We start from the raw sequence: 22,634 nt of genomic DNA, 5'->3' as shown, positions 1-22,634 counted from the left end.
GCACCCCGCGCGCACCTCCCGCACCCCGCGCGCACCCCCCGCCGCACCCGCGTGCGCACCCCCGACGCACCTCGCGCGCACCGCCGACGCACCCTCGCGCGCACCCCCGCGCGCACCCCCGCCGCACCCCCGCCGCACCCCGCGCCCACCCCCGCGCGCACCCCCGACGCACCCCGCGCCCACCCCCGCGCGCACCCCCGCCGCACCCCGCGCGCACCCTCGCGCGCACACCCGCCGCACCACGCGCCCACCCCCGCGCGCAACCCTGACGCACCCTCGCGCGCACCCCCGCGCGCACCCCCGCCGCACCTCGCGCGCACACCCGCGCGCACACCCGCGCGCACACCCGCCGCACCACGCGCCCACCCCCGCGCGCAACCCTGACGCACCCTCGCGCGCACCCCCGCGCGCACCCCCGCCGCACCTCGCGCGCACACCCGCGCGCACCCCTGCCGCACCCCACGCGCATCCCGGCGCGCACCCCGCAGCTGCTCCGGGCGGCCGGCCACCCGGTTACCAGGCAACGGGCCGCGCCGGCGCGAAGCTAGTGGGCGGAATGCGTGGGGCAGACAGTTGGGAGGAGCCCCTGAGCTGCAGGAATGAGCCCGGGTGAGGGCCAGGCCGGGGAGCTGTCCCTGGACGGGGAGCCCTGGGGAGGGGGCGCACAGTGGAGGGCGCCCGCACCCCCAGCGCGGGTCCCCGCCGTGGCGCCGCCCTCGCCCACCAGCCGCGCACCCTGCGCTGCGCGGGGAGAAGAGCGCCGCCCCCAGCCCCGGCCTTCGCTTCCAGCCCCTGCGGCCCCGGGGCCCGCCGCGCTGCGTGGCCCCAGCGCGCCCTCCCGTGGCTGCTTAGGGCGCCCGCGGCCCGACTCGCACGCTTGGCCGCCGCCTCCCAACCAAGCTGAGGCCACCTGTGGTTCTGCTACAGAGAAGCATCACGAGGAAGAGGATGAAGTGGACTGCGTTCTCCTTTCAGCGTCCAAGATCCTAAATTCCTCTGACGGGGTAAAGGAAAGTGGTGGCAGTGAAACAGGTAAACTGTCCACGGCAGTGATGTTTCCGCCTTTTACCATAGGCAAGGGCTACCTTGCCTAAATCCACTGGCCCGACAGGTGCGCTTCCAGCACATAGGTACTTCGGGTAATTATTGTTATGACGCTCCAGATAGCTAACACAGCACACTTACTTCGTGCCAGATGTTGTTCCAAGCATTTAAGTGTTTCAATTCACTGAATCCGCACAACCACCCTATGAAGTAGGTGCTACCATCAGCCACATTTTATAAAGAAACTGAGGCACAGAGTGATTAGCTAACTCCCCAAGGTCACATAGGTGGGGAGTGAAAAATCCTTGGTTCAGCAGGGTGGCTCCAGAGTCCAGGCCTTAAACACCATGCAATACTGTACAGCTTCTCTGAACACCAATAAGAATGATATTTGGGACAGATTCTGAAAAGACATATACTTTTCCCAAAAGAAACTACTTTTTACAATAAATATTTGTGGACTACAGGGTATTGTATAGGGAGGGTATTTGAAATAACCAAGAAGCTACATTTTCAAGCTCCACTTAAACTATCAATAAGATGTGTGTAAAGTCCCAGTTAGGGGTATCATACTGAGAACACTGAAGCTGGACTCTCACTGCCTTGAGAGAAGCCCAAGGAGGCTTCACATGGTCTCTAACATGAGTGAGATTTGGAGCCCTGGGGGAAGATGCCAGCATAACAGAAAATGAAGTTCCTTGCAAAATGGCACATACGCTTATTTAAGAGCTACAGTCTATCTTGCTAAAGCAGAGGGATTACAACAGAGTGTAGCAAGGGCAGCTTTTTAATACCATGGATTTGAAGTCAGGTACTGCCTTGGACTGCAAAATTAGGAGGTATGACTTCCTTCCCTCTCCTTTTTCTATTCTCTTATCTACACTTCATTGTCACCATGTGACGCTAACCAACAGATTATTAACCCCATTTGCATAAATAATGCTGAGTTCAAAGAAACTCTATAATATTTCTGAGGTCTCTTTAATTTTAAAAGAGTAAGTGGTTAACCTATGTAACCCTTGGTTGATTGGAATGGAGATGTGAAGGATACTCTGAAGCTTCAAGATATCCAGTGTGGTGTTTTTAGCACCCCTGTTCCACCAAGTCTTCATTCATTCATCCATTCATTCATTCATTCATCTAACAAATATTTTTGAGCAAGTGCTGTCCTAGGTGCTGGGGATCCAACAGTGAACAAAATATGCAAAATCCCCATTCACATGAAGCTTACCTTCCACTGGAAGGAACAAAGGCGATTGCGTGTAAGATGGGATTTGTAAATCCCATGATGAAAAGTAAGGTACAGAGGGAGTGGGGGAGAACATGGAGTGTCAGAGGTGAATGAGTTGTGCGATTTTATTTTAAATAGGGTGGTAGGAAACTTTACTTGGCAGATCACATCTGAGCAAAGACCCGAAGGAGATAAAGGAAAAATCACTATGGATTTCCAGGGAAAGAGCCAGAGAGAAAAACAACTGTGTGGGCCGTGAGGGAGGGGGAAGCTTGGCACAGTTGAGGAACAGTTGGTGTGACTGGAGCAGAATTGAGTAAGGGGAAGGGGAAGAGAAAGGATCAGAAAGGAAATTGGGGTAGGGAGCACGGTAGTTCCATGTAAGGATCTGGAGGGTTATTTGGCACAAAATGGAAAACAAGGAGTTTTGAGCAGTCATTACTCCCCTCCATCGCAATTGGAATTTTAAATTTACCGAATCATCATCATATCAGTAATACCCTTGTCTCTGCAGTAGTGATTAGTAGTGAGCATTTAGTTTGCACCATGCATTCTGCAAAGGGCTTTCTCTACAAACTGGGCAACTACCTAGAGTTATCCCTCATGGCAAATGTATAGCAAAGCCAGGATTCAAGCACAGGCAGCCTGGTTCCGTGGCTTCCATGATAGAGCCTCATGCAGACAGTGTCACACCTCATTAGGCTTTGTAAAACAGTTCCTTCTAGGAATTAATTTGAATTGCCATAGCAAAACTCTGCATTTGAACCTGAGAATTATAAGGCTTTGACTACCCAGTATCTAAAATCCTATACTGAATCATTACTATGTGGCATTTTAAAAACTCATTGTTCTCCTTTGCCTGATTTGTTCTCCTTGGTCTGTTAGCTTCAGGGATGCACTTAATACAGGCAGAGATATTGTGGGTTTGATTCCAGACCACTGCAATAAAACGAATGTCACAATAAAGTGAGTCAAATGAATTTTTTGGTTTCCCAATGCATATAAAAGTTATGTTTATATTACTGTAGTCTATTAAGCATGAAATAGCATCATGTCTATTAAAAAAAAACAATGTACATACCCTAATTAAAAAATACTTTTTTTTGGTAAAAAAATACTAACCATCATCTGAGCTTTCAGCAAGTTATAGTTACTAATTTCAGGTCACCATAGCAAGTATAATGAAAGCAAATATTTTTGAAATACTGTGAGAATTACCAAAATGTGACATAGAGACACAAAGTAAGCTGATGCTGTTGGCAAAAATGGCACCAATAGACTTGTTTGACATAGGGTTGCCAAAAACCTTCAGTGTATAAAAAAAAAAAAAGAACACAATCTTTGCAAAGCACAATACAACAAAGTATGCCTGTACATTGAATATGACATAATCTTCTGCAGGTTTCATAGTAAATTCCCATATTTTTAATTACTTCAAAAGCCATCCCACTGATAACCATCCTGTTTTTTACTCCTCGCATTTAAATATGAGACAGAAAATTTAATTGAATTTAACATGAATACTATTTCTTGCATTTCATTTCCGTAGAGTATGAGCTTCTTCAGGGCTGGGACCATATCTTCCACTTAGTTCTACACACCTCTCAATATTGCATGTTTAGCAAGGACTTAATAAGTGATAACCTGTGATTGTGTTCTCTCTCCTGTGCCTCTTTGGTAATTTCCCTTCCAATTCTAGAATCACATAATTCTATGTGGTTAACTATTGCTGAATTTTAAGATTAACTGTCCTTTGGGAATAAGTAGTAGCCAATGTCTCTAAACTCATCAAAAAAACAAAAAGTTATTTTAATGGCCTTTAAAAACTGATAAATCTGACTGTCTGCCTTCCTATCCCTTCACTGAATCATCTGAACATTGCAGGAGAAAACCACTCACTTCCAAGTCATATAACATGGATCTCAGTGCTGTTTGGAACACTTTATTTCCCCAGCAAATGCTTCTTCAAAACTTCTCCAAGATAACTACTTCACGCTCATAGTTTCCTCAATCTCCAAAACCCTTCATCACTACCACTCATCTCATTAACAAAATCTCACACTATATTAAAAAGAAATGGAAACAATCAGACCCAAACTCTCTGACGCTCAAACTTAAAATTTGCTAACCCATCTACTTGTGTAGATATTATTAGCATATTATCTGCTGTCCCCCATTTCTTTTTTGTCAAGTTTTTTTTTTTTAATTCCAGTTCAGGTGTACAATATAGTGATTCTACAATTCCATATGTCATCCGGTGCTCATCACAAGGGCCCTCCTCAATCCCCATCACTTATTTCCCCATCCGCCCACCTCACCCCATCTGGTAATCATCGGTTTGTTCTCTATAGTTAAGAGTCTGTTTCTTGGTTTGCCACTCTTTCTCCCCCCTTTGCACCTATGTTTTGTTTCTTGAATTTCACATGAGTGCAATCATATGGTGTTTGTCTTTCTCTGACTCATTTCACTTAGCACAATACTATCTCCATTCATGTCATTGCAAGTGGCAAGATTTCAATCTGTTTTTATAGCTGAGAACTATCCCATTGTGTATATTTATATATATATATATGTACATATATATATATATATATATATACACACACACACACACATACTGCTTCTTCTTTAACCATTTATCAATCAATGGACAGCCTGGGCTATTTCCATTATTTGGATATTGTAGATAATGCTACTGAACACATCGGGGTACATGTATCCCTTCAAATTAGTACTTTTTTATTTTGGGAGTAAATACCTAGTAGTGCAATTGCTGGATCACAGGGTAAATCTATTTTCAAGCTCTTGAGGAAACTCCATACTGTTTTCTGCCGTGGCTGCACCAGTTTGCCTTCTCACTAACTGCAAAAAGGTTCTCCTTTCTCCACATCCCCACCAACACCTGTTGTTTCTTGTGTTGTTGATTTTAGCCATTCTGACAGCTATGAGGTGATGTCTCATTGTAGTTTTGATTTCCATTTTCCTGATGATAAGTGATGTTGAGCATCTTTTCGTGTGTCTGTTGGCCATCTGTACGTTGTTTTAGGAAAAATGTCTATTCATGTTAACTGACCATTTTTAATTAGATTATTTATTTTAGAGTTATTGAATTTTATAGGTTCTTTATATATTTTGATATTAATCCATTATCAGATATGTCATCTGCAAATATCTTCTCCCATTCTGAAGGGCTGCCTTTTAGTTTTGTTTTCTTTGCTGTGCAGAAGCTTCTTTTTTTTTTTTTTTTTAATTTTTATTTATTTATGATAGTCACAGAGAGAGAGAGAGAGAGAGGCAGACACACAGGCAGAGGGAGAAGCAGGCTCCATGCACCAGGAGCCCGACGTGGGATTCGATCCCGGGTCTCCAGAATCGCGCCCTGGGCCAAAGGCAGGCGCCAAACCGCTGTGCCACCCAGGGATCCCGAAGCTTCTTATTTTAATGTAGTTGTAATAGTTTATTTTTGCTTTTGTTTCACTTGCCTCAGGAGACATACCTAAAAAAGAACTGCTATGACTGATGTTAAAGAGGTTACTGCTTGTGTTCTCTTCTAGGATTTTTATGGTTTCAGGTCTCACATTTAGGCCTTTAATCCATTTTGAATTTATTTCCATGTATGGTATAAGAAATTGGCCCATTTTCATTCATTTGCATGTAGCTGTCCAGTTTTCCCAACACCATTAGTTGAAGAGACTATCTTTTCTCCATTGCATAATCTCTTCTGGTTTGTTGAAGATTAATTGACCATATACCTGGGGGTTTATTTCTGAGTATTCTATTCTGTTCTACTGATCTCTGTGCAAGTACCATACTATTTTGATGATTACAGCTCTGTAATATAACTTGAAGTCCAGAATTGTGATGTCTCCAGCTTTGCTTTTCTATTTCAAGATTGCTTTGGCTATTCAGGGTCTTTTGTGGTTCCATACAAATTTTAGGATTGTTTGGTATAGCTCTATGAAAAATGTTGTTGGTATTTCAATAGGGATTGCATTAAATGTGTATTGTTTGGGGGTTATATATATATATATATTTTTTTAACAATATTTATTCCTCTAATCCATGATCATGGAATGCCTTTCTATTCCTTTGTGTCATCTTCAGTTACTTTCATCACTGTCTTATGGTTTCTGGAGCACAGGTCTTTCACCTCTTTAGTTAGGTTTATTCCTAGGTGTCTCATTGTTTGGGGTGCAATTGTAAAATGGATTGATTCCTAAATTTCTCTTTCTGCTGCTTCTTTATTGGTATATAGAAAGGCAACAGATTTCTGTGCATTGATTTTGCATCCTGCAACTTTACTGAATTCGTTTATCAGTTCTAGCATTTTTTTGGTGAATTTATTCAGGTTTTCTACATGTAGTATCATGTCCTCTGCAAATAGTGAAAGTTTCATTTCTTCCTTGCCTATCTGGATACTTTTGTTGTTGTTGTTGTTGTTGTTGTTATTGGATTGCTGTTTCTTGGATTCCAGTACTATGTTAAATAAAAGTAGTTTGAGTAGACTTCATTGTCTTGTTCCTGACCATAGAGGAAAAGCTCTTAGTTTTTCCCCATTTAGGTTGATATTAGCTGTGGGGTTTTCTTATATGGACTTTATTATGTTGAGGTATGTTTACTTTAAATCTACTATTGATGGTTTTTACCATGAATGGATGTTGTACTTTGTCAGATGCTTTCTCTGCATCTATTGAAATTATTGTATTATTTTTATCCTTTCTTTTATTATTGTGACATCACATCAGATCAATTGATTTGAGAATATTAAACTGCTTTTGCAACCCAGGAAGACATTCCACTTGATCTTGGTGAATGATTTGTTTAATGTATTGTTGCATTTGGTTTGCTAGTATTTGAGAATTTTTGCATCTATGTTCATCAGGGATATTGGCCTGTAGTTCTCTTTTAATTTTTTTTAAGATTTTATTTATTTATTCATGAGAGACACAGAGAGAGCAAGAGGCAGAGACACAGGCAGAGGGAGAAGCAGGCTCCATGCAGGGAGCCCGATGTGGGACTCGATCCCGGGTCTCCAGGATCACGCCCTGGGCCGAAGGCAGGCGCTAAACCACTGAGCCACCCAGGTATCCCCCTGTAGTTCTCTTTTTAGTGTTATCTTTATCTGGTTTTGATATCAGAGTAATACTGGCCTCATGGAATGAATTTGTAATTTCCCTTCCTTTTTTAGTTATTGGAATAGTTTGAGAAGAATAGATATTAACTTTTCTTTAAATATTTGGTACAATTCTCCTGGGAAGCCATCTAGTCCTAGACTTTTGTCTATTGGGATTTTTTTTTTTTTTATTACTGACTCAGTAAAATGCTGGTTATCAGTCTGATCAAGTTTTCTACTTCTTCCTGTTTTCGGTTTCGGTAGTTTATATGTTTCTGAAAATTCATCCATTTCTTCCAGGTTGTCCAATTTGTTGGCATGTATTTTTTCATAATATGCTCTTATACTTGTTTGCATTTCTGTAGTGTTGGTTATTTTTCCTTTCTCACTTGTGATTTTATTTATTTGGGTCCTTTCTCTTTTCCTTTTTGATAAGTCTGGCTTGTGTATCAATTTTATTACTTTTTTCAAAGAACCAGCCTCTGTTTTCATTGATCTGTTCTATTAAGTTTTTTTAGTTTCTGTATCATTTATGTGTGCTCTAATCTTTATTATTTCCTTCCTTGTGCTGGCTTTAGGCTTCATTTGTTATTCTTTTTCTAGCTCCTTTAGGTGTAAGGTTAGGTGTTGAGATTTTTCTTGCTTCTTGAGGTAGGCCTGTATTGCTATATATTTCCTTCTTAGAACTACTTTTGCTGCATCCCAAAGCTTTTGGGCTGTTGTGTTTTCATTTTCATTTCTTCTTGTGTATTTTTTTAATTTCTTCTTTGATTTCCTGGTTGACTCATTCATTGTTTAGAAGCATGCTATTTAACCTCCATGTATTTGTGGTCTTTCCAATTTTTTTTCTTGTGGTTAACTTCTAGTTCCATAGCATTGTTGCCAGAAAAGGTGTATAGTGTGACTTCAGTCTTTTTGTATTTGTTAAGACTTCTTTTGTGATCCAATATGTAATCTACTCTGGAGAATGTTCCATGAACACTTGAAAAGGATATGTATTCTGTTGTTTTAGGATGGAATGTTATTTTTTTTAAGATTTTATTTTAGAGACAGGGATGAGGAGAGAGAGAGAGAAGGGAGAGGGGCACAGGGGAGAAAGAGGGATAAGGAGAGAACCCTAAGCAGACTCCGCACTGAGCATGTAGTCCAACATGGGGCTCAATCTCATAACCCTGACTGACATCAAGACTTGAGCTGAAACCAAGAGTGGGATGCTTAACCAACTGAGCCATTGGGCACCCCAGGATAGATGGTCTGAATATATCTATTAAGTCCATCTGATCCTGTGTATCATTCAAAGCCAAAGCCATTGTTTCCTTGTTGATTTTCTGTTTAGATGGTCTGTCCCTTTATGTAAGTGGGATGTAAAAGCCCCCTATGATTATTGTAGTATTATCAGTAAGTTCCTTTATGTTTGTTATTGTTTTTGTTGCTGTTGTTTAATCATTATTAATTGTTCTGTATATTTGGGTACATAAATACTTAAAATTATTGTATCTTGTTGCATTGTCCACTTTATTATTATATTGCACCCTTATTTGTCTCTTATTACAGTCTTCATTTTGAAGTCAACTTTGAATAAAGTGTAAGCATTGCTACTCTAGCTTTCTTTTGACATCCATTTGCTGATAAATGTTTTTCTGTCCCCTCACTTTCAATCTGCAAGGGTCTTTAGGTCTAAAATAACCTCTTATAGGCAACATATAGATGAGTCTTGTGTTGTTGTTTTTTATCCATCTGACACCCTATGTCTTTTGATTAGTGCCTTTAGTCCATTTACCCTCAAAGTAAATATTAATAGATATGTATTATTACCACTTTATTACTTGTTCTGTGCTTGTTTCTGGAGATTTTCTCAATCGTCTCTTGTCTTTCTCTTTTTCATGGTTTGCTCATTTTCTTTAGTGATATATTTGTATTTCTTTCTCTTTATGCTTTGCATGTTTATTAGTTTTTGTTGATAAATGGTTACCATTAGTCCTGTATATAACCTTTTCTGCAAATAGTCTATATTAAGTTGATTGTCATTCAAGTTTGAATCCATTCTTTTCTCCTCTCCTCCCCACATTTTAGGTATACATTATTATATTTTATATCCTTTTTGTGTGTTAGTTCCTGGCCTGGTTTTTACTGAAATATTTATTTTTACTACTTTTGTGTTTCCTGCCTTTATACTGTCATTTTTTGTCCTCTTTTCCACTCAAAGAATGCCTTTCAGTATTTCTTGCAGTGCTGGTTTGATGGTCATGAACTCCTTTAGTTTTTGTTTGTCTGAGAAACTCTTTGCCTCTCCTTCTATTCTGAATGATATCCTTGCTGGATAGAGTATTCTTGACTAGATTTTTCTCGTGCAGCACATTGAAAATATCATGCCACTCTTCTCACTTGCCAAGTTCCTTTTGAAAAATCTCCTACTAGCCTTATGGATTTTCACTTTGTCTTGCTGCTTTTAAGATTTCTTTCTTTATCACTATATTTTACAAATTTAATTATGTCTTGGTGTTGGACTGCTTTTGTTGATTTTGATGGGAGTTCTCTGTGCCTCCTGGATCTGGATGTTGTTTTCTTCCTTAGATTAGGCAACTTTTCAGCTATTATTTCAAATAAATTTTGTCCCTTTTCTCTCTCTTCTTCTTATGGTACTCCTATAATATGAATATTATTACATTTGATGGAGTCGCCCAGTTCCCTAAATCTATTCTCATTTTGCACAATTCTTTTTTTTTCTCTTTTGTTCAACTTGATTACTCTCCATTACTCTGTTCTAGGTCATTAATTTATTCCTCTGCTTCTTCCAGCCTGCTGTTCATTGTATCAAGGGTGTTTCTATTCTCATTTGTTGCACTCTTCATTTCCGATTATTTTTTTACTCTTACCTCTGTGGTAAGGGTCTCACTGATGTCTTCTATTCTTCTCTCAAGCCCAGTGAGTATCTTTATGATCACTGCTTTAAATTATCCATCAGGCATGTTACTTATATCTGTTTTGCTTAGATCTCTGGCCTTGGCCTTATCCTGCTCTTTCATTTGCAATAAATTCCTCTGTCTTCACATTTTATCTAAGTCTGCCTTATTTCTGTGTTAGAAAAACCAGTTATGCCTCCTCCTCCTGAAATTAATACCCTTATAGAGAAGAGGTCATGTAGTGCCCAAGGCCTAGCACTTAAAAGAGTATCTGTAGTGTGTGCACTCTGCTGTTGTGTCCTGGCTGCTCTGTCCTTCAGGCCATTTATCTGCAGAGCCTTTCCTTGCATGCTTTGGGCAGTGTTTGGTCCCTGGCCTGAATGTGGTGAGTTTTAGCTAGAATTCTCTGGACTGCTTGTGAAATGAGACCTGTCATCACGTCCACTCTAACTGAGGCCCTGCAAAATTCTCTGGTCAGGAGTCATGGTGTGGGCAGGGGTTTGCACTGGTCTTCTGGGGGAGGGACATGCAATGCTGGAACTGAGTCATGCATGTTTGAGAAGGGCTATTCCACTGGAACTCAGGGCAGTGGGGCTTGGGGTAAGCAAGTTAGGCAACCAGTGCCTGTGCTGCACTGCTTCCCACAGGTGGCTGTGTGTTTATGCTGAGGGATGGGGGAGGGAAATGGCACTGGCAAACTCCTTTGCTCCTTCAGAGGTGTCCCTATGAATGCTGCTTCTCAGAAACATACTCTAAGAAGAGCAAATAATCTCCTCACTGTGTGTGTTAGGTGCTCTTCAGATTGTAATTTCCATACTGACTGCCCCTGGTTGTTTGCCTGCCTTCTCTCTAGGAGCAGCATAGTCCTCTCTTAGCTCTATCCCAGGCAAGCCTGCTGATATTTAAAACTCCTGGCTTTAAGCCCCAGTGGTTTCCAAACCTCATGGAATACAGCCCCTCTCATTTTCTAAACAAGTGGCTTTGGGGCAACCTTCTCCTTGTGAATTCCCTTGTGTGCTCTTCTTTCTCTCTCTCTTCTCTGCAGCCATGGCTCCTTCTCCTGCAGCTGTGATCTCCCCTAAACCATGTTTCCACACTTCCCATTTTCTTCAACGTGGCCTCCTTTCTTGCTTTAATTGTGGAGTTTTTTGTCAGTCTTTTATCCTTTTCAGGATAATTTCTGGGGTATTTAGGATGATTTGATAGTTATCTAGTTGTGTTCATGGGACAAAATGAGCCTAGGGTCCTACTCTGCCATAATCTTCCTACTCGTCTTCCTGCTGTCCCCAGTTTCAATGGAAGAATTGTCCCTGCTCAATCAAAGCTCATTTCCTCTTTATCCTAGCTCTTCTGGAATTCTCAAGTACTCAGCTTCTGCAATTAACCTCCCTCATTCTCCAGAATTACTCTTCTCCTTTTCTACTACATGATTCCAATAGGAAGCAGGCATGTTAGAATCTCCCATGGTTAAAAAAATTCTGCCTGACCTGCACGTCTCTTCTAATATGCACCCTAATATTTATTTCCACAGTAAAACTCAAAAGAGCTCCGTATACTCAGTGCCCACAAATCTTTACATTTCATTCTCTCCAGCTACTTCAGTTGAGCTTCTGTGCCTGACACCGCATAGAAATTGCCCTTGTCTAGGCCAGCAGTAACATCTGTATTTTCCAATAGTGTTCATAACCATTCCCCTGAACGAGAGATGGGAATATCCCACTGCCTTTTGATGTTCACTTTGACAGCTAACAGAAAACTTTAACATGTCTTAAAGTTTTCCCTAAAACATCTTCCAACTCCATTCTTTTCCATTTTAGTAAATAACATCATCATTCATCATCCATCTGCTCTCACCAAAAAGTCAGGAATCATCCTTCTTTCATCTCTTCCAGCCACATTTAATCCCCGAGTAATGCTTTATCTCTTAAAATCTATTCTAAATGCACCTATTTTTCTCCATCTTTACCTCTGCCATTCTAGTCCAAGATACTTTTCTCCCTCACTTGGATTACTGCAGTAGTCCCACAATTTCCACCATATAATCCATTATCATGTAGTACAGTGACCTATAAATGTTTCTTTTTTTTTTTTCAAATCATTCTTGTGTTTGAAGTCCTCTTTCACTTAAAATAAAAGCCAAATTCCTCAGGTTGGTCCACAAGGTCCTAAATAAAATCTAGCCCTGTGTCCTCCTCTGACCTCTAATCATCATGGGCTTCCATCTGCTTATTAAGCCACAGCCATACTGACTTTCTGTTCAGCAAACACAGATAAGCATGTTCTGCTTCAGGACCCTACCATGTCCTCTGCTCCAAATATCTTCCTACAGATGTTCACATGGCTGGCCTCTTCTCATCATATAGTAATCTTGGCTGAACCCAGTGGAATTGCCCTTCTCAAACATGCTTGCTTCAATCTCAGCACGGCAGGTTCCTCCCTCAGAAAACCAGCACAAACCCCTGCCCACATCATATCTCCTGACCAGAGTTTTACAGGGCCTCGGTTCTATTGGAGGTGATGACAAGTTTCATTTCACAAGCAGTCCAGAGCACATCTAGCTAAAACTCGCCACATTCAGTCCAGGGATATGCCTCTACTAACCACTCTCTCCAGTATTATCTTCATCTTCACAACAGCCTATCCTCTTTGTGTTATCACTATTTGAAAGTATTTTGTTGGGACGCCTAGGTGCTCAGCAGTTGACCATCTGCCTTCAGCTCAGGGCGTGATCCTCGGATCCGGGATCAAGTCCCACATTGGGCTCCTTGGAGAAAGCCTGCTTCTCCCTCTGCCTGTGTCTCTGCCTCTCTCTCTCTCTCTCTCTCTCTCTCTCTCTCTGTCTCTCTCTGTCTCTCACGAATAAATAAATAAAATCTTTTTTTTTAAGTGAAAGTATTTTGTTTATGTCTTTGTTTGCTTCTTTTTTCTGTTCATTCTCCAGAATGTAGGAACTGCGAGAGGTACCACAGTAGTTTTGTTAGTCTTATTCATTGCTGTGTCTCTAGTACTTACAACTGGGCATACCATATACTAGACACTCAATATTTGAATGAATGATGTTGAAGGAATGAACTACTAAATGTGAAACAAAAAAAAAACCTAAATCATTAACTTATAAAAATTATTATAGACTTTCAGGTAGAGATTTTAGAGCCAAGGAAGATCCCAGATCTCCTTCTTCCAGTACCAACTGAAATGAAAAAGGCAAAAAAAAAAAAAAAAAAAAGAACTAGAAGACCAGCAAAAACTTCACCAGCAACACTTGAAAAAGAACAAAAAACTGGAAAATAGAGGCCAAGAATAAAACAGAAGATTCTGGAGAGGCAAACTACAGACTGACTTCTGACACTGCTTCTGACTTTCCAAAGCAATAAAACAAGTCAAAATTCTGAAAACATTCATTAATGCCTCTTCTGTCTTCCTTTCTGCTGACTGAGGTTTGGATGAGTAGAGAGGAGCAGCTGGGAGAATAGATAGGTAAACCTGTACACTGATCAACAGGGTCTTACTTTGAGGAAAGAAGTTCTGACTTTGCATGAATTAGAGAAAGGTATATCCAACTCTAGATATATGCAAACTGACATAGGGTACCAATTAGCGGAGTGTGGTGGAGCATCTCAGCCACATCTCAGCCACCTTTCTTTAGGCCAGGAGCCCTTGTGTAAAGAACAACCTTTACAGTGGCAGTCCTAGTCCCAGGACTCCATACTGAATTGAGGAAATGATCCCAAACAAGAGAATTCTCTCCGTAGATAATAAGATATATCTCCTCTAGATTTCTAACCAGTCTGAAGGAACAACAATAAAACAGCAGAAATCACTTCCTCCAACAGAGGCTTAACACAGCTCCAAATGATGTCTCTTACCCCAGATCCCATCACCTAATTTTAAGGCTATAGAAAATGGATAGGAAAACATACTGGCCCTGAAACTATATCTCAGAGCAACAGACCAATGGACTCTGAGAAGGGTGTCAAGAGAAAACATCTACACTATTTCAAAGAAAATAGAAATTCTGAGCAGAGTTGCTCAGGTTGCACTGAACCATATGAAAAGAAGTATAATGGTAACTGCAATCATACTATGGTCAAAAAAGAAGAAAGAGATGGAAGGAGGGAAATATATGTAGAAGCAGTATATATATATATATATATATATATATATATCACTATCACAGTGTGTATATATATATATATATATATATATATATATATATATACACACACACTATGTTCTTTCTTTAAAATCTTGTATTTGCTATAGCCTTTACCAAGTCTTTAAATTTGACCCATATTTTGTACTTGGTTTTAGCAAAAGAAATCCTGTACTTAGCCTTGAACTTGCAAATCCTTCTAATGAGACAAAGGAAACCTGTGTAGAAAAGGGAGCCCGGTGCTGCAGATTCAAAAAAGAGATGGAATTTTGAACAGTAAATCCATAAGAATAAAGTTGAAGGCTGAAAATATTTACAATAATGTCCTATCTTTGTGTTTAAATAGCTTTGTGGAAATTATGATCACATAACAAAATGTAATACACCATAAAACATCACAGTATGAAAATAATGTAATAAGCAAATATCATGAAAAGTGGGGAGTAAATGTGAAAGCTAGTGTAATGCTGATTTTCTGATCATTTACTCCCCTTCTTGGCAGGGGCTAAATCAAAACTGAATACAATGGAAGTGCATGTCATTAAAAACATAAAAGTTCCAATCTCTTAGTCCTTCTCATGATATACTTTCATTAGTTTAGAGGGATCTCATAGGAAACAATCCTTCATGTAGTGAAAAAATCCGAATACTAGTGATAACAACTAATTGTGATTTTCTTTATTCTGTTAAAATAAACATAAATCTAATACTACTTATCAAAAGTTACATGTATAATATGATCCCACCATTCTAAAATAATTTCTTTTTTTCTGCATATATTGCATAGAGAGCTGACTGAGAGTACCTAAAATTCATAACAGTTAATTCTGGGTGGTGGAGTTCTAGGTGATACTGGTTTTGATTTGCAATTTGATTTATTTGAGTTTATTAAAAGCTGTCTGAGAGTCTGAGAAACTTTGGGATGCCTTGTTGCATTTGTCCAGATCTCACCTGAGTTCATTTTGTTTTGTTTTTTAATATCTCTGAGATGAGCATTTCAGCCTACTGTTTTATTTCTAGGAAGATGCAAAGCTGAGCAATATCCAAACAGACTCACTGTCCCTCCCTGCCCTCTGATGAAGGTGGGATTCTTCAATTGACCAAAGAGCTCCACTCTCTGAACCAGAGTTGCTCTCTCAATGATGAGGGCCAGATGGCAGATGGGGTTGGGGGATTCCTATACTTCGCAACTAGCTCCTGTAACATCTGGCAGACTGTCACTCCAAAGGGGAGATGTGCTGACCTCTTTTAAAAACTTCTCTCAGGGGATCCCTGGGTGGCACAGCGGTTTGGCGCCTGCCTTTGGCCCAGGGCGTGATCCTGGAGACCCAGGATCGAGTCCCACATCGGGCTCCCGGTGCATGGAGCCTGCTTCTCCCTCCGCCTGTGTCTCTGCCTCTCTCTCTCTCTCTGTGACTATCATAAATAAATAAAAATTAAAAAATAAAAAAAAAACTTCTCTCAGGGCAGAAATTGTCAGCCTATGGGAAATTCCATCATAAATCTCATTTCATTTGGGACAGAATGCTTTTTAAATTCTTTAATAACAATTTAAAAAGCAAGCAAAAGGCCTATTTGGACAAAGAGGGATGTATGTCAGGAAATTTGCAAATGGTTTATGGTCTCTTCCCTGTTACAGATCTATAGTCTATTTTCTAGGAAGGAACACATGGATCTTTACAGTACTTTGCCTAAAGGCATAACAAAAATCATGCTCTGTTAATCCAATTTGTTTTCCATGATGAGGAAAAGCATTACATGGCCATTTCATAGACACTAAGACCTATACAGTATTTTGTCAAAGGTCTCCCATAACAGGATTATGAGATTGGTTTGTGTTTTTTTTTTAGATTGTTTTTTCTTTTTAAATGCAGTTTATATTGCAAAAATAAAGATAATCGAGTTGAGAGTTACAAGTTTGGCATTACAAGTTGATTGTTTATTATAAAAGTATAACCACTATTACAATCTCAAGTAGGTATTTTAAGCCACATGGAAATTTATCTTGACCTTATTATGTGACTCCCATTGAGTTCTTCCTAATGTGAACATCAAAATTCTTACTATCTCTGTCTCACTACCCAAGAAAGTTAGGAGACTACTTTCTATTACAGTTGTTTAAAAATAAAACTTAAGAATTAGATCACATGGTTTTTCAATTTTGCTCTTTAGAATATGGCTGCGTGTCAGAATCAGAAAATCAAATCCAACCACAATCAGCATTGAAAGTAAGTTCGTTTTCATTTTTTTCTCCAAATGCTTGTGTAAAGGCTGATCTCTTTCAGAATAAATCCTTCCTAAATAAACATGGGTTTTCCACAAAAATCTTCATGAAAATGCATTGAAGAATTAGCAAGAATGGCTAAGAATCTGAGTCTTTTGACCCTCATGTGATCCTTTCTAGTAATAGGCACTTTGGGGGATATATATATAAAAAGAAATAATAGCAATTTCAAAATGGTCTGATTTCATACCATATTTAATTTTTTTATAGGCCCTTCAGCATCAACTGGAATCATTTCAGGCTCTCCGAATACAGACTTTGCAGAATGTTAGCATGGTATGTTTCTTTTGATCTCTATATGGGAAATATCCAAACATAAGATATCACCCCACATTTGTAAGCTAATGATCACTAGCCAACTTATTAGTTCATGTATAATGTAATAAAATAAGGCCACAACATATTCCAGGATCAAAATTTGTTTGGGGGAAACTACATTCTATTATAGTTGAATTTGGATATGAGCCAAAAAGAAATAGCACTCGCTGTTTTGTTTTTTTTTTTTTTTTTTTAATGCATGTTTAAAGTGCTACCTATATTGGGAACTCTCATTATAGTGATATGAAATCTAACTCAAATTGACCTAGGGAAATAGTGTATTTTATTAGCTCAGGTAACTGAAAATCCTAGGGTCAGTTCACTTTGGGATGGCTTAATCCATATGGTCAGGACTTAGATCATCAGGAACCAGTCTCACTGGTTCCTGGATTCTCAGCTCCATGTGGTAGCAAAAGGGCTGCTAGAAGCTCTAGGCTTTTATCCTTCCAGATCCCAGTCAGAAAAGAGGCCATGCTTTTCTCCCGTAATAGTTGATACTGAAATTCTTGACCTGATTCTGACTGACCAAGATTGGGTTATATGCAATGCTTGAACAAATCACTGTGGAAAGGAAGGCAGGGTTCTGACTGGTTAACTCTTAGTCACATGCAGCTGGAAATCGGATAACCAAAAGCACATGGACTTTATCCAGAACAAATAAGGGATAATATTAACAGAAGAATAGGGTATGGGTATTGGTCATCCATAACATAACACATACTTACTACAGACCGAATACAAAGTTCGTCATCATGTTCTTATACTAAAAGCAACTGCAGGGAAATGCAAGAGAAGACAAACTCCTCCTGAAGATGACAGAATAAATTTTATTCTGATGGCAGAGATAAAAACTCTCTGCTTTATTCGATAACATAAGAATCAAACATCCAAAATTACTTGAATATAGTTCTTAAAATTTTATTGCTTTATGAAATTAAGTTTTTCTGATTTTAAAACCATATAATAAAGGCATAATTTTCTTTAAAAATTCCTTTAATGATAAAGATTATGATAAATTAAATATTTAATTTATATTCTATATGATGGAAAAGAATTTTTATGTCCAGGAAATTTAAAGGTATTTTTCAATAATAATATCTATTATTTCTAGACATTCATAAGTTTATAAATCTGAAATTAAATTCTAACATTATCAATTTATTTTTTAAAGGTACAGTCTGAAATCAGTGAAATCTTGAACAAAAGCATTATTGATGTAGAAAACCCACAATTTAGCTCAGAAAAAAATCTAGTATTCGGCACACACATTGAAAAAGCTCTGGTATGTTATTCTGTCCAAACTATTTCTATATTTAGTTACTTCAAAAATGTTACTACAACCAGTTTATCTTTACATTCTAAACCTTCTTCTGGGGCAAATCGACTGTCATAGGAATACCTAAAAGATTCCCAAGTAAATTAAAATATAAGGCAGCTTTTCTTAGCCTCTCTATCCACTTAGGATTTTTTCTACTTTAAGACTGACCAAAAAAAAAAAAAAAAAAAAAAGACTGACCAAGGGATCCCTGGGTGGCTCAGCGGTTTAGCGCCTGCCTTTGGCCCGGAGCGCGATCCTGGGGTCTCGGAATCGAGTCCTGCGTCGGGCTCTCTGCATGGAGCCTGCTTCTCCCTCTGCCTGTGTCTCTGCCCCTCTCTCTCTCTCTCTCTCTCTCTCTCATAAATAAATAAATAAATAAATAAATAAATAAATAAATAAATAAATAAATCTTAAAAAAAAAAAAAAAAAAGATTGACCAAGACCTGAGGTGAATTCTCTAGAAACAGGTTGGAACTGAGTCACTCACTCTGTCTACATTGATCAGAACTCGCATTTTTAGAATAGTCACACCCCTAGAATCATCTGAAATAGGCATGCAAGCTAATGTTGACAAACAGCCCAGAAGTGGAATACTCATTTTTCTTAAACTTCCTATTGCATTTGACCTATTGCTTCTATCTCCCCCATCCACATTTGATGGTCTCTTGGGGGATTCTAAATTTCTATTTCTGCAATTAAAGGATTGGCCCATGTAGGTCATCTACTGCAGAAATAAGTATAATTTCTAAGCAAATTGTAAAGACCAAAGTTACAGATCTCAAAATATCTGTTAGATTTTTCTGGAGAAAATGAATCACATTTTTAGACTTCTCTGCCTGTAGAGAAGAAATGGATAGAATGTTCATTTTAGTTGTAAAAATAAATCCTCCACAAAATATTTTCTTGATTTTCTTGTAGAAAATGGATAGAATGTTCATTTTAGTTGTAAAAATAAATCCTCCACAAAATATTTTCTTGATTTTCTTGTCATGTGGCAAATGATAGTACATTTATAGTATGCTTTTTATTGTCACTAGCCCATAAAGAATCAAGAAGAAATACTTTCTATGGAGAAAATTCATCATTTTGAGGAGTCTAATACTACTCATTCAGCAGAAGAAAAATTCAGCAATGATATCTCTCAAGGTATTGATATTCCATCCCAGATACATTTCAAGGACCTATTAACTCAGAGAACTTCAACAGATAATAAAGCTTCAAACATAACTATGAACCTTTCAGAGAATTCTGACATGTTGAAGAATTATAATAACCTTTATAGTTTTCTACCTCGTGCACCCCAAAATGTGATGTCTCAAGCTGATACAGCAATTCTGGATAAACTCAAAATTACTGAGCCTTTCCTCAAGCATGGATTTTGTGAAAATTTAGATGATATCTGCAATTCTATCAAACAAATGAAGGAAGAGTTACAAAAGTCACATGATAGAGAACTGGCACTTACAAATGAACTTCAAACTTTAAAAACTGATACAAATGTCCCAAGCAATGATAAATATGACCTGTCCCCCAGTCACAAGGAAAAAATTAACTCTATTAAGAAAGAAAATATAGAAAGTAACTTAAATGAAGATATAAAATCAAAGAGAATTTCAGAATTAGAGGCGTTAGTAAACAAATTACTCCCACTCAGGGAAACAGTGTCAAAATTGCATGTGAACTTTTGCAGGAAATGTAAAAGGTTATCTAAGAGTGAAATACACAGGGGAAAGAGAAATGAGAAAAACAGCAAAGAAATTCCTATCACTTTCAAGAATGTTACAGATTTAAAATTCCATTCCGGAGTTCCAAGACATACACTGTCATTCTTTGACCCAACAAAATATGAAATGAAAGACAAAGAAACAGAACCATTAGTAGTAAAACAAGGACCAATAATATTTGAAAATGAGAAAACATCCAAAGTCAGTTCTGTTACTGAGCAGTGTGTTGCAAAAATTCAGTACTTACAGAATTACCTAAAAGAATCTATGCAGGTACAGAAAAAAGTCACAGAACTAGAGAATAAAAATCTAACCCTTAAAACCAAAATAAAACCTCTTGTCTTTACTACCCAATCTCTGATACAAAAAATTGAAGCCTATGAAAAGCAACTTAAGAATTTGGTTGAAGAAAAGAATGCTATTCAGTCCAAGTTAATTAAAACAGAAGAAGATGGTAAAGAATGTCTTAAAGAATTAAAAAAAATAATTAGCAAATATAATGTTCTTGTAGGACAAAATAAAACTCTAGAGGAAAAAAACAGTCAACTTTCTTTGGAGAAGCAACAAATGATAGAAACATTAGATCAACTAAAAAGTAAGGAACACAAAACTCAAAATGATATGGCCATTGTCAATAATGAAAATAATCGAATAAGTATAGAATTGGAATCAATGAAAACAAATATTCTATTGATACAAGATGAAAAGGAAATGCTAGAGAAAAAAACATACCAGCTTCTAAAGGAAAGAAGCTCAGTTGAAAATGAACTGAAGGAAAACCAACTAGAGATAATGCAACTAAAAGAGAAAGAAAGGTTGGCAAAAACTGAACAAGAGACACTTCTTCAAATAATAGAAACAGTTAAAAATGAAAAACTTAATCTTGAAACAGCATTACAAGAATCTATTGCTGCTAGACAAATGATGGAAAGAGAAATTGAGAATATTCAAACATACCAATCTACTGCAGAAGAGAATTTTCTGAAAGAAATAAAAAATGCAAAATCAGAAGCAAGTATTTATAAAAATAGTTTGTCAGAAATGGGCAATGAATGTGAAATGTTATCAAAAATGGTAATGGAAATTAAAACAGATAATCAGATTCTAAAAGAAGAACTAAAAAAACATAGTAAAGAAAATATGAAATTTGAAAACAGCATCAATAGACTTTCAGAAGACAAAATACTTTTAGAAAACTATGTAAGAAGTATAGAAAATGAAAGGGATACCTTAGAATTTGAGATGCGGAATCTTCAAAGAGATTATTTAAACCTAAGTGAAAAAATATGTAGTACACAGAGTGACCTATCAAAAATGGGTTATATTTCAAGAAGAGAGAAATTCCATTTTGATACTTATGAAGACGCCTCTGGTCCTAGGAGTAAATCTCTCGTTCCTGATTTGAAAGGTATGCAATTTGGTGTATTAATAGAGATGTGTTTAAGGTATTTTTCACCTATTGGGCACAAGCCAGAGCACAGTAATTAAAGAAGGCAACTTTTAAGATGAATATAATTTAATCTTGTAAGTTTTGTATCCAATTTATTATATACTGGAATTACTTAAGACTTTTGCTCTTTTAAAAAAAAGGAATTTTGCTCTTTTGATAAAATTCATGTTGTTATTTTATTTATATTACTTCTATACGTTGAAGATGCATAAAGCAACTTTGGCAGGGAGTGGGGTTTTTGTTTTTGTTTCCTGAAGCATACTTGGTACTCCCACCTTAAAAAAATTCTCTTTTTTCCCCCAGGAATTCCAAGTCAACTGTATCAATTGCTTCCATCTAAGATATGTAAATAAATTTCTAAAATCAATATTTCAAAATGCTTTGTCCAGTACTTTTTTCTCTACAAAATCATTTTTTAAAATTTATTTATTTGAGAGAGAGAGAGAGCACTGCAGGAGGTGGGGAGGGACAGAGGGAGAGGAAGACAGAGAATCTCAAGCAGACTCCCCATCCTGAACAGGGCCTGATGTGGGGCCTGATCTCAGGACCCTGAGATCATGACCTGAGCTGAATTCAAGAGTTAGGTGCTTAACTGACTGAGGCACCCAGGCACCCTCTCCACAAAATTATTTTAAATTCACTTTTATATATTATTATTATTACCTTTAATTAATTTTTAATTAGAAACTGGAATTGGGTATACATTTTTATATTGTCAAAACTGTGAACATCCTTGAGATTTTGCTGAACTTGTAAGCTAATGTTGGCCTGACACAGTGTCATGGGTTCTAGTGGAAGACATGAGAGTCCTGGGTCAGAGATGAAGAGCAGTTTGTTACTCACAGCAATTAGCAGTAGCCAAAACACCAGCATTTTTGCATTTATTCTCCAAGCCCTAGTTCCTATAGGCAACATGAAAAGGGTCACACAGCACTTTGCATTACAGGAGAGAACTCTGAACCTAGGGAACTCAAACTCAAATCTTTTATGAGCACACTAAGCATACCTATGCATACCTAATGTTTCTTGGTGGAAACATTACCTGTATTAGATAGAACAGTTCGTATACCTGTCCTTGCTCCTAAGGAGACACTAT

General features: G+C 38.4%; 1 protein-coding gene across 1 annotated transcript; it reads left to right on the top strand.

The window, feature by feature from the left end:
- Positions 1 to 599: 599 nt before the first annotated feature.
- Positions 600 to 21,576, top strand: CCDC110 (coiled-coil domain containing 110). Its single transcript, XM_041751030.1, has 6 exons — positions 600 to 609; positions 928 to 1,032; positions 16,617 to 16,672; positions 16,939 to 17,004; positions 18,218 to 18,328; positions 19,402 to 21,576. The coding sequence occupies exons 1-6, from the start codon at positions 600 to 602 to the stop codon at positions 21,574 to 21,576; spliced, it is 2,523 nt and encodes an 840-aa protein (XP_041606964.1).
- The last annotated feature ends 1,058 nt before the right edge of the window (positions 21,577 to 22,634 follow it).

This window comes from Vulpes lagopus, chromosome 4 (genome assembly GCF_018345385.1).
Source record: "Vulpes lagopus strain Blue_001 chromosome 4, ASM1834538v1, whole genome shotgun sequence".
In the NCBI taxonomy this organism is placed as follows: domain Eukaryota; kingdom Metazoa; phylum Chordata; class Mammalia; order Carnivora; family Canidae; genus Vulpes; species Vulpes lagopus.
Note: the sequence above shows the minus strand (reverse complement) of the source record. Positions and strands in the feature narration are given on the sequence as shown.